General features: G+C 42.9%; 1 protein-coding gene across 1 annotated transcript in view; it reads left to right on the forward strand.

The window, feature by feature from the left end:
• Positions 1 to 677: 677 nt before the first annotated feature.
• LRP6 (LDL receptor related protein 6) overlaps positions 678 to 12,653 on the forward strand; it is a 116,844-nt gene continuing 104,868 nt past the window's right edge. Inside the window, exon 1 of the mRNA XM_080914775.1 lies at positions 678 to 1,005. Within this exon, the coding sequence (XP_080770901.1) occupies positions 951 to 1,005 (55 nt within the window). The 5' untranslated portion in view covers positions 678 to 950. The remainder of the gene's footprint in view (positions 1,006 to 12,653) is intronic.

Raw genomic sequence — 12,653 nt, forward strand, 5'->3', positions numbered from 1 at the left:
TGTCTGTGTAAGGCTTATTTATGTGTATAAAATCCTACCATCTTTGACTTTTCAAGTCTGGTCTTTTCCCCAGGTGTGTACAAGCAAAGCAGGCTCCGCACCGGGAGACAACATACTTTTTTTTTTTTTTAAAGTCTGAGTCTGGTTTATTTTACTCCCCGGGACGATTCTCAATTCAATCCACTGGAGACCTGCTCGGCGTTGGCTTCGGCAGCCCCTTCCCCTGGTCCGCCGCTCCGAGCGGGTGGAAGGCGCGCTCGCACTTTCCTTCTCCTGCGTCCCGGGCAGCCCGGGGTCCGCAGCTCCACCTGGCTCCGCGGCCCGGCGCACAAAGAGCGGCGCGGGCGGCGACGGGCCGGGACGCAGAAAGTAGTCCCGACCACGCCGGCTCCAGTGTCGGCCGACGTCGCCTCACGCCCTCCGCCGCCCGGGGAAAGAATCCCATTGGAATGCGCCTCGGGAAGACCTTTCCCCATCAGCCTGCCGGGGCTCGCGGGGCTCATCTCGCGGGGGCTCTGCGGGGAGTCCGCGCGAGCGGCGGTCGCAGCTCCCGGGGGTCCGGCCGCGGCGCGCCGAGGAGGGGGGCGGTGGTGGGGGTGTCGGGCGCGCAGGGAGACGGCGGCGGCCCCGCGGCGGATCCCTGCGCCGCATCCCTGCGCCGCATCCCTGCGCCGCTGCGAGAGGAAGAGGCTGAATGAGGCGCCGCGCGGGGGACGTGGGGCGCCGCGGGAGGAGGCGGCGGCATGGGGGAAGGCGCTGGCGTCGCGCGAGCCCGGGCCGGAGCGGCGCGCTAGAGCCCTGACGTGCGCCCTTTTCTTTCTTCTCCCGGCCGCGGAAAGCATGAGCGTGCAGACCCGCCGCTGCGGCGGCCGCCCCGGCTCCTCGCCCGCGCGTCCCCTGGCCGCCGGTCGCCGGTGAGGGCCGCGAGCGCGCGCGGTGCGGGGGGGAAGATGGGGGCCGTGCTGAGGAGCCTCCTGGCCTGCAGCTTCTGCGTGCTGCTGAGAGGTGAGGCGAGGCCGGGGAAAGTTGTCGGGGTCCGGGAAGGGGGGAGGGGAGGCGGCGGGGACAGCGGCGGGGAGAGGCCTGGCGCTGGGGAGCCGCGCGAGGAAGGGGCCCGCGGTCGGGGGCCGCGCCCGGCCGCTGCGCACACCCCTGGCCGGCCCCGCGGCGCGCCGGGACAAAGCTGCGGGCCTTGGGGGGAACCCCTGGCACCCCGCACTTCATCGGAATGACTGACTGTGCCCCGCTCCCCTGCACTGCAGGGCAGAAAGGGTCTTTTGTAGTTCGGCTTTCAGCACCTTTGGGGTTGACCTCCCTCTCCCTCGAAGGGACACCTTTCTCGTGTCTCTTAGGTGAACTTTTTCTTTAAACCCCACTATTTCCCCCCTCCCCTCTCTAGGCCTTGTTATAAGGAATAATTGGCTTCTGTTTGGGGTAGAGTGGTCCTGGGTGAGAGCACAGTTGGAAGCTGACTCCAGGGTTAGAGGTCGCGCTTTTCAGCATTGGGGATCCTCTGAGCCCATGATAAAAACACAAACGTTGCCCTCGTAACCCCTGTATTCAGGACTCGCCCCGGGTTTTCGGAGTGTGCAAGTGTACAGTTGGCACTAAGTAGGGCAGTCATCCTTGTGTGGCGAGGAGCCTATCCTGGGAACTAAATTATCATTTGCTGGGCACCCCTGGGAACTGCTTGGCACTTTAGTAAATAACAGAGAATGCCCTGGGTAATTTGCTATGGGAATCGCTTAAATGTAGTGGCTCTGTGGTGTTGGAATTGGACGGGCGAAGCTGAGACATACAACTTTTTGTTGTGTGACAGTTTGCAAAGGAAACCTTGTCGACCGGTTTTCTCCAGTTGATGAGAGTTGGGGGCTGTTGAGTGTGTTACCTGTGCAAGAATTGACGTTGTACCTTGTAGTTCGCTTTATTTAACTTCACTTGTGCCAGTTAATGTGACCTCTATGGGATTCTTAGTTATTAATTTAACAAGCCAAACGTCTAAGTCCTTCAGAAGTATGGAAGTTTGCAAAGTACGATATTAACAATCTTATGATGTAAATGGGACAGCCGTGACATCTAGGTATGTGTGTATTTGAAAAAGAGTAGTTGTTTTTAAAAAACCCGTTTTCTAAAAATAAGCATATCCCGGATTGTCTAGTCCTACTTGTCAACACCAGAAAGATAATTGCTGTTTAATTTCCATGGCAGAGAACTCAAGATTACTAGATAACTCAAGAGATTTAGTAAGTCTGTGTATTTTGTTACAGTAAACTCTCAGGAGATTTTGCTGTAGCTGTGAGAAAGCTATAAACAGCATGTGAATATGATTGTGAGTTTCCTAAGAGTTAGAATGTGGGACCAGTGGGTTGATTGAGAGTTGGGAAAATCTAAATCCGTAACTTCGGATGACTTTAGAGTCTGAACATCTAGCTACAGTTCTTAGAGGGGGCTTAGGGCTGTTTGTTTTGAGAACAGGTTTGAGCCTAGAGTTGAGTAGATTCTGACTTGGGTTTAGAGACTTGGGTGAAGCATGATATTGTGTAACAAGATCAAGACGAGGAGGTAACTGTCCAAAGTGGAGTTTACTTTAAGTGTAACATAATAATGGTGAGGTGGTCTGTCTGTCTTTCTTTCTTCCTTTTCTTTCTTTCTTCCTTCTCTTTCTTTCTTTCTTTCTTTCTTTCTTTCTTTCTTTCTTTCTTTCTTTCTTTCTTTCTTTCTTTCTTTCTTTCCTGTTTAGCATTATTTGTGAGCATATATCATTTCAACTGAAACTGTCCTTTGGTGTAAAAGATTCCTAATTTAAAGTCTCTTCACTTCTTGATAATGTTAGCCTCTGTTATAAGTGACAGTTACCCTTGGTTTCTCAGGAGCAAAGTGTGATTTAATTCCTTGTAGTTCCCAGAAGAGGTGGGACTTTTTCACCTTGGGTTTGTGATGATGTGTGACTCTGGGACTTGGTCTCTTGCAGTCTTGTTTACTTACCAGCAGTTGAAGATCATTTGATACGGCCATCTTCAGGCTGCATCCCTGTCCATGTTATCAAGTGAGAAGGTATATTGGAAAGAAACTGAAATTTGAAGATTTAAACATTGCAGTCTTGAGTTTAAAGCTAGATTTTCATCATTCCTGCTTCTCTCTGTCTCAGCTTATCTATAAAACATGGGTAATGATACCTGTCCGACTGATTTGCAGGGTTATTAGGTGTGTTAATGAAGTAACGTATAAAGTGCTTTCCAAATATTAATTAAAAAATGTTTTAAAGACAGGATCTTTCTATGCTGCCCAGGCTGACCTCCAAATGCAACTCAACTATTCTCTTTTCCCAGCCTCCCAAGGGCTGGGGTTATAGGCATGCCTCATCACATATGGCTGTAAATATTGTTTTTTTTAATGTGTGTGGAAGATTTTTATTTATGGATGTGTCCTCTGTTGTTGGTGATAAGAGGTTTAATTTGTTTAAGATTCAAGAGTGCTTAAAGTAGATGGTATTGTGGTCACTGTAAGGAGTTGGGGCACTGTCTGTCAGCTAGTTCATGGTAGAGCAGGGATTTATCCCATTCCCTTGGCAGGCAGCTCCTCCATGTCTCTCAGTTCCTCAGGACAGCTGGAGTAAGGCAGACAGGGCTTTGCTCTTTCCAACCTCACAGCTTAGGTTAGGTGTACCCAGGTAGGTGCCAATAGAAAAAAATACTAAATTATCTCTGATTTTCTAGATGAAATATTTTTAGAAAGAACCACAGTTTTATAAAAGATTAACTCTTTATTTTTAAAAATGATGTGTGTCTGTATATAATGAATGTAGAGGCAGAAGCATGGATTCTTTGGAGTTGGGGTTACAGGTGGTAGTGAGCCACTTAATGTAGATGCTGAGAATTGACCTCAGGTCCTCTTAAATCCAGCCGAATGAATTACAATATTTGAAGGCAGCATGGAAGCAAATGCCTGTAATGTCAGCACTTGGGAGGTAGAGACAGGATGCAAGGCTAGCCTAGACAACATAGTAAGTGTGAGGCCAGTATACAACAACCATCACCCCCAAAACAGAAAACAAGTTTTCAAATGACATCAAAATAGGTGCTTGTTAAGTACTGTATCTTGGTTTTCTTTGAGGAGACTTCTTAAAAGTCTTAGTATTTCCTGTAAAATGTATCTTTATTTTTTGAGAATTTCATACAAGCATACAATATATTTTGGTCATATTTATTCTCCTATCCCTACATATAACTCTTACTCCTGATTCTGACCAGATTTGCCTTCACCCTCTCTGAACTTTGAGTTTTTTTCTCTTTAAAATAACCCACCAAGTCTCGTGTGTGCTGCCTATATACTCATGGGTTTGGAGCCATTTACTGGAGTGTAGTAAACCTGTCAGATGCCACACACTTAGAGAAACCTGACTTTCCCCACAGAAGCCATCATCTGTCCATAGCTCTTCTGTGGTAGTGGGGGGTCAGGAGCCTCTCCCATCTCTGCTGGAATGCTGACATCCATGGTCTTGTGTAGGGTGTGGGTTTTATGCAGCCACCCACAGCTGTTGTTAGTTTGTGTGCAGTGCTCCTTCCATGTCCAGAAGACATGGTTTTGTTCTGATCCTGCATGACTTTGGCTCTTAAAATCTTTCATTCCCTTTTCTGAGATGGTCCCTGAGCCTTGTGGGGAAGGAAGTATAATGTAGATGTTCCATTCGTAGCCGGGCTTGTTAACAGGATGATCTCTGCTGCCCGAGGTCCTACCCCCAGCACACCCCCCCCTTTTTAAGAGATGTGTATGGTATCAGATCAAACTGAAATGTTTACAGCTTATATTCTAGAAAAGTGAGTCTATAAGAATGGATTTTCTTTTAAGTCAGGTATTACAAAGTTTTGAGGCAGTCAGATGAGTTTTGGTGTGGGAATTGGGATTGCTTATTTTTCTAAGTTTGGTGTTCTGTGCTTTGGTTGGTCACTGTATCAATTTTGGAGATTCCTGCCCTATTTATGGGCTTTGGTGAAAGGGTCAGTTGTAACTTTCTTTGTACAGTAGCCATCAAACTTGACAGTGATACAGTTTTTGTTGTTGTTTTTCTGTTTTTTGAGACAGGTCTGTTCATAGAGTCAGGCTCTTCCTGCCTCTGCCTCCTGGGTGCTGGAATTACAGGCATGTACTACCGTGCCGGGCCCTCCAACAACCTTATGTGTATACTTGCGTGCTTGTGCACCTGTGTCTGCTACATTCATCCATGTTTGTAGGTATTAGTCATCGTCCGTATGTTTTGAACACTGGGTCTGGGACTCACTGATTGGCTAGATTGGCTGACCTTGGATCCCTGTCTCTACTTCTCAATCCTGAGATGATAGATGTTTCTGGAGGCTTTTTACATGGGCTCTGGAGATAGAACTCAGATCCTCATGTTTGCTTAGCAGCACTTTACCCATTAAGCCAATGGATTTTTTTCTTTTAACATTTTAGGGAACTTCTGGGTGATCTTTTGAGTTGTAGGCTGACTTGGGCGAATTGGTAATGGTGATGAGGACTCGGTTTTCTTTATTCGGAGAGTTCACCCCAGCTTACTTGTCCTAGATTTGCTCACCTGGCTAGAAAATAGTTTATGGAACTTGAAAGTTTCATATCATGGTTACCAGAAGTGCTGACAGTGCTTACCAATTGATCAGTTTGTTTTAGAGAATTTTTTCCTTAGCTTTAAATAGAGATGTTCCCATTTGTTAAACTGACCAGTGTCCTTAACAACACTTTGACCATCAAAAAGGACTTTTCTCTTTTTCATTATTAAAGGTGATTCTATAAAGAGAGATGCATTGGTAGAAATTATTGTGTGAGAACAAAATTTGAATAATTTAGATGTATTAGAAAAATAAGTAACAAGAATATAGTTTAACTATTTGGGAAATTGGTTTCCACTGTGGAAATTTTAGTGCAAGTGTATGTTTGAGATGACTATAGAGGGACTGCTGTGTTAGAAAGGTGTGAGGTTTTATCCTCCCGTTTTCTCTTGCTCTATGTCTTATGAGAAGTAAGTTATGCAGCCTGCTTTCTTTTCTGTACAGTCGTGGTGAGGAGGTCTGTGGAGGAGTGCTGCCAGCAGGAGACACTGACTAAGTGGCCACGCTAAGTCAGGCTTGGTGGCTGTAACCCATAATTTACAAGGAAGAGGCAGGAGAGCAAGAGCTCAAGGTGAGCCTCAGTCACACAGAGCCCGAGGCCATGCTGGGCTGCATGAAATACTGTCTCAGAGTGACAGAAAAACCAATACCCAAGTTTAGTAAAACATTTAAATTCTTGCTGTTAGATACTGTTTACCAGTTGATATTTTAGGACTATGTTTTGAAAATTTTAAGTTTACTATTGAAATATTATACTTCTGATGTTTTGTATTTTGCTTAATATGAAATAGGATGGCTAATGGCCACTTTACATTATGAAATTTTTATTTTACTTTTTTTTGACGCAGTCTCACTGTAGCTTAGGTTGACTTTAAACTTGCTGCACTTGGCCTGCCTCAAACTCCCTCCACATGTACCTTTCCTTTTACCTTTGTTTTTGTGTGCATATGTATGTATGTGGAGCCACATATGTGCAGGTGTGTGCTCTTTGCATGCAGTGCTTTAGAAACTTGCATTTTCCTTACTTTGAGGTAGAGTTTTTATATTGGGTTGGTGAGTCCCAGTGAATTTGCTTATCTCTGTTTCTAGGACTACAGTCACACTACTTCTAGCTTTTTTAAAAAAGATTTATTTATTTTATGTATATGAGTACACTATAGCTATCTTCAGACACACCAGAAGAGGGCATTGGATTCCATTACAGATGGTTGTGAGCCATCCTGTGGGTGTTGGAAATTGAACTCAGGGCCTCTGGACCACAGTTGAGGCAGTGCTCGTAACTGCTGAGCCATCTCTGCTGAGCCATCTCTCTAGCTACCCCCCCACTTTAAATATGGGTTCTAGAGATTAAACTCAGGTCTTTGAAAGCATTTTAAAAATAATGCTTTATGGACTGGTTCATTCCCTTAGCCCCCAACTGATTGTGATACTTTCCCCTTATTAAAATAGTTAAGCACAGGAAATACAGTTTTATCAGAATAATGAAAAGTATCCAGTTGATAGATTTCTTTCTGAAGACTGAGTAGATGTGATTTATTGTAAGTTCTTTAGTGTTTTTAACCTTAACATAAGTGTTCCTGTGCCTTCTGTAAACGATGTTTTGTTTTGATGACTAGAGCACTATTTAGTAGGAATAACTTTGAAATGTCATGAATATATGAAGCAACAATTTGCCCTTGAAGTGACTCGTTTTGCTGGGTAGAGCAGTGCAGCTTGGAGGCCAGCCTGAGACCCTGGCTCCAGAGGAACCAAGTTCAGAGAAACAGTGCTGTTCCAGGTTACACTGCTGTTTGTGGCACTAACTACTCAGAAAGGTTCAGGCTGTTCAGATGTGAGGTTTGAGAACAGGGGAGGAGCTTGGGTTCTCCTTGTTGAGTGATCGGCACTTAGATGCTGTGGGGCTAGTCTCAGTTAGATAGCTTCCTAAGCAGGGCTGTATGTAAGCGCCTTGACCATTTGGAAGTAATTTTAGGAGATTGGAGATGCAGGATGACTTTGAAGTAAGTAAGTGACTGCTGCCAAGCATATTGTTACTGATCAGACTCTCAGTGTGGAACAAAGATGCAAAGGTGGCCACGGTTAGCAATTGCCACCCCCCATGACAGTCATTCAAATAATAAAAAGTTCTGTCATAACAAATGTTTGACTAGGAAGTATTTTCTGTGTTGGCCTCACTTACTTTTATCACTGTGAGACCTAAGTCACACTGTGTAGATTATTAGAGTTAGAGTCTTCATTATTTATGGCCAGCTTTATTAGAAAGTGAAAATTAATAATCTATATCTTTCTTTTAATACCAGCACTCAGGAGCCAGAGGCAGGCAGATCTCTGAGTTTTAGGCCAGCCTTGTCTACAGAGTGAGTTCCAGGGCAGCCAGGTCTACACAGAAAGACCTTGTCTAAAAAAACCAAAACCAAACCAAACCAGAAAACCAACCAACCAATCAACCAACCACCAGCCAACCACCAACCAACTAGACAACCAACTAACCGAAACAACCCCTGAAAGATTCCCCTCTAAAAGAAAGTTGTATCTGTGCTTAACAATACAGATTTCCCTTTCTTTTTATTTCCTGAACAGCAGATTAACATCTGTCTTAAAAGCACATTTATTAGGTGGTATAAGTGTTCTTGAGATGATTTAAAATATTCAGGGAGATATGTATGTTAAATGTAAATACTAGGCATTTTATATGAAGTTACCATATCTCAGTTTTGGTAGGGGAGTTAGGTTTGTGTGGGAGCGATGGGAGGTGTTCAGGGATTCATCATGTGCAGCTGTCTGTACTAACTCGGTACTCACACGTTAGGGATGCCACCTTGGCCACTGTACTACATCCCCAGTCTTTGTTTTTGGAGAGTCTGTGTTCCTTTGCCTCCTCAGGGCTGGGTTATTGGTTTGTACCGTTGTGCCTGGCTATGACGAGTTTTAAAAGCCATTTAAAAACAAGTCTATAATTCACATAAAAAACAAAACAAACAAAAACTCCATTTAAAAGCATCTACATAGCATAAAATCTCCATTTTTAAGTGTCCACTTTTTTTTTAAAAGGCCTGGGCGACCCTTTCTGTGCCTCGTAGCTGTCACTTTGTATCTCTCTGCCCTAGTCTCTGGGAACCATGCATCTGCCTTGTGCCTTTGTGGGTTTGCCCATTTTGAAAATTTTGTAGAAATGGAACATAGCATGTGGCCTTTTGTGTCTAGCTTCTTTTACTTTGCACAGTTTTAATAATGTTTATAGCACAACAGTCATATTTAGCTCCTTTTATACTAAGTAATACTCCATTGTATAGACATGCAGAACTCTGAAGTGAATATGGACTTGATTGTTGAAGTCTTTAAGTTATTTTTAAAATCGGACTCCCACCCCTACCTTTTTGAGAAAGGGTTTTACTGTGTAGTCCAAGCTGGCCAGGGACTTGGAATCTTTGAGACTCAGCCTCTTAAGTGCTGGGGCATATGTCACCATGCATGGCAGAAACCTTTGAGGCTACTGAAAAGATCTCACAATATCATTTCTGTTGGGCTGCTGAGATTTTGAGATTTACCTATATACTTATTAGCATTTTTTGCTTCTCTCTTTTGACTTATAAACAGCCCTGTTTTAGTTAAGTAAGTGTGTGTGTGTGTGTGTGTGTGTGTGTGTGTGTGTGTGTGAGTGATATATGCACGTGGAGGCTGGAGGTTGACGTTGGGTGTTTTCTTCAGTTCCCCACCTTACACTTTGAGGCAGTCTTGGGTCTTACGGATTTGGCTAGACTTGCTGCCCAAGAACTCCAGATTGCTTGTCTTTGCTTTCAATTTTTTTTTTTTTTTTTTTTTTAAACCTGAGTTTTAGGTCTCTTGCTTGAGCAGCAAGCAGTGTACTGACTGAGCCATCCTCCTAGCTTTTAGTTAAACCATTTGATATTCACATCTACTGAGTTCATACTACTGAACTCATATTTAGAAGAAGATAGAAGAACCTGGAAATTTTGTGTGAAGTTCATTTCACACATTAGAAAGGTGGGCGGCTAACATCAGGCTGATTGCAGTGCTGTGGACAGAGAAGTGCTTCTTTCATGCTGCCTGTAGGTATACATTTTACTTTTTACCCAAGTCTTCTAGTAAAGTCAGGGTCTTACCAGGAGCCTGGGTTGGTTTGTGATTCATAATCCTCCCATCTCATCTGGGATTATGTGAGTGTACCATCATGTTTATTGTTATGGTTACAGGGACTTGGTTTGTTGCCCAGGCTGACCTTGAACTTCTGTGCTCAAGTGATTTTTCCTCATCCTTTTAAGAAGCTGGGATTACGGGCAATGTCACCACACCCAGCTAATCACTTTCGATAGAAGACAATAATAAAATTTTGGAGTTTGTAAGTAGTTTGTTCTAGGATAACAGATAAAAACAGATATGTAATTGGGTAATCGAGAGGCTCAGTTCAGCAGAATTGCTTTCCTTAGGATCTCCACCTGTCTCAACACCAATGACAAAAACACTTCGTTTCTAGGGAAGGGCCAGAAAGCTAGCAGGACCTCTGTGGGAGCTGGGCCACGTAGAGAGGGGTAAGCAGATTGCATGATCAAAACTGCTTAAGTGGAAAATTATTTTTGTCTGGTCAGCTGATACTTGGAATTAAGAGAAAGTTGTGCATCTGCTTGCTGGGTGAGCCAGAGTTTCAGAGCTTGTTGGAGGAGAAACGTCTGTGAAGTTCAGTCAGGCCCAGTCAGTGGGGAACAGTGGAACACTTGTCAGAATCTGTTGTTCAGAACAAAACCGTCTCCTTTGGAGATAGAACAAGAGGTTGTGAAGTTACATTAGATTTGGCCTGATTGCTCTCATGGGTATGACAAGAATAGTATTTTGCCACACATCTAATGGGTTTTTAAATGACTTTGGTCAGAAGGACTCTCGGATTTTTCAAAAGCCGCTTGAGGCTAGGGATGTAAGGAAAGAACTCAACATCAGGTTTCAGTTCTAGTGCCTGTAAGATTTAGGTTAAGTCCTGTATTTCAGATGTTCCCCAAATACTATGGGATTTCAGGGCCTGTTAGGAAGTGATCATCCTTAATGTACTCATGAAGCTGGGAACTCTGTGAGCTAGATAGTAGGGCAAGTTTCCAGGAAAGCTCTGAACATAGCCTTTAAATTCAACTGGACTGGCGCTCCTTTAAAATGTCTGGTTCTATGAGATTAAAGCAGCACTTTCAAAATGACACCTGTGGTTCTTCCAGTTTGGAGGTTGACTGAACCTAGGCAAACAGCTCTATTCAGAAGGAGCTTTTTAACTGAGGGGGTAGGAAGGAGAAAAGGTAATTTAGATTACAAAGGATTAGACTGTTAACAGTACTTGAGAATTTAAGGGAGGAGAGAGAGAGAAGGGTTGCTTCACCCAGGAAGTAGGACATTAAGCATCTGTAATATTGTAAACAAAGCCCACAGTCACCCTTTAACAGTTTGTTCAGCTCTGTGTAATTAATTCTTGTTCTGCTGGGTCTCTGTGTGTTTGTTTCATGAACCCATCTGTTTTGTCTACCAGCTGTTTGGAAATCCTGACTCAGTCTCCTGTGTGATCTCAAAGTGATGCTCTTAGATACCTGGCACACAGCGACCTTCTTCAGTGTCAACTATTTTTTTTTTTTTTAATTGAAGGTGAACACTTGCTAATTTGCAAGTGTGTCCCAGGAAGCATCAGGGTAGCTGACAGAATAAATCACATGGTATGACTAACCCATTACTGATAAAAGAACATATCTGATGAGAGGTTGCTACAAAAGCAATGCAGTGGCAAGGGTGTGTGGTGGATTTTGAGGCATGTCCACCAAATTGGGTCAATCAAAGTTCTAAGATGTGTGTTAGCAGACTGACTAACTTAAAAAGAGGCCTGGCTAGTACATCTGATAAGTGAATTTAGATGAATATAACCTTTTCGGAGAAAAAAAATCTAAAGATATGTAACAAGCATCACACGTAGTACTCTTAAAATAGCAAGCAAAGAAAGTACATCAAGAATATATAAGCATTATCAAATAAGAAGACTGGGTGGGTCTGGAATAGGCATTTCATGTTCACACAGTAAAGTTCCTTAAGTTAATGACATGTTCTCAACTAAGAATCTTGTCTCCATAGTTAATTTCTAGAAATTTCATACTTGTGTGCATCTTTTGAAATAATTCAGATTAATTTATAATCTGAATTTATACTCTTGTAACCTAGGGAGGATAAGCTTTCTTTGGACAGCACTTACCAATAGAACTCTGGTGTTTGATCAGATGAGCATTATTATTGTTAACTGTGGACTTTTACGTGTTTTTTAAAAAAGCTCTTTGTGATATGTCAGGTTCCTCTGAGAATCTTAAAGGCAGTATGTTAGACACACTTCATTTAGAATTTGGTTTTGAAAGGGCAGAGTGATACATACATTTAAGCACACCAAATGTGATTTTAGTTAGGATCATAGATCACACAGTTGGTAATACAACGGTTAGAAAAAAATTCTAGTTTTTAAATGAGGTTTTTGTTTGTTTTTGTCTTAAACAACACATCACATAATAAAGTCAGCATTAAGCATAAGACAGAGAACATATGCTGTCCACAGGAAATACTGTAGTTATTAAGGGGGCAGACACAAGCCTTTTAGATCTCTTTAATCTCATACCTATCAATTAAGAATATTTGGCAATTTTAACAGAGAACACCAAAATCTAATATTTCGAAAGGATTCCAAAGAAACTCTTATATAAACTCATTAGGTTCCAGCCAGTTTTGATTTGAACAAAATTCCTTTCTCATGAATAAATTAGAAACTTTTATAAGTCACTTAGATTTTTGTCCTATATTTTCCTCTTACTTATTTTGGAACATTTGCCTTTAGCACAAAACTGGTATCTTTTTCCTTCACAAAAACATACCCTGTGTATCTTATATACAAAGTTGTTCTGTGTGTTACTATTTTGAATAGTTTCATTTGCATATAAAATAACTCATGTAATTGCAGTAACTGATGCTTTAAGACAAAGTTACTTGGAGCTTAATTATAAAACCTGTACATCAGCATTTCATAGT

This window comes from Micromys minutus, assembly GCF_963924665.1.
Source record: "Micromys minutus genome assembly, chromosome: 3".
Taxonomy (NCBI): domain Eukaryota; kingdom Metazoa; phylum Chordata; class Mammalia; order Rodentia; family Muridae; genus Micromys; species Micromys minutus.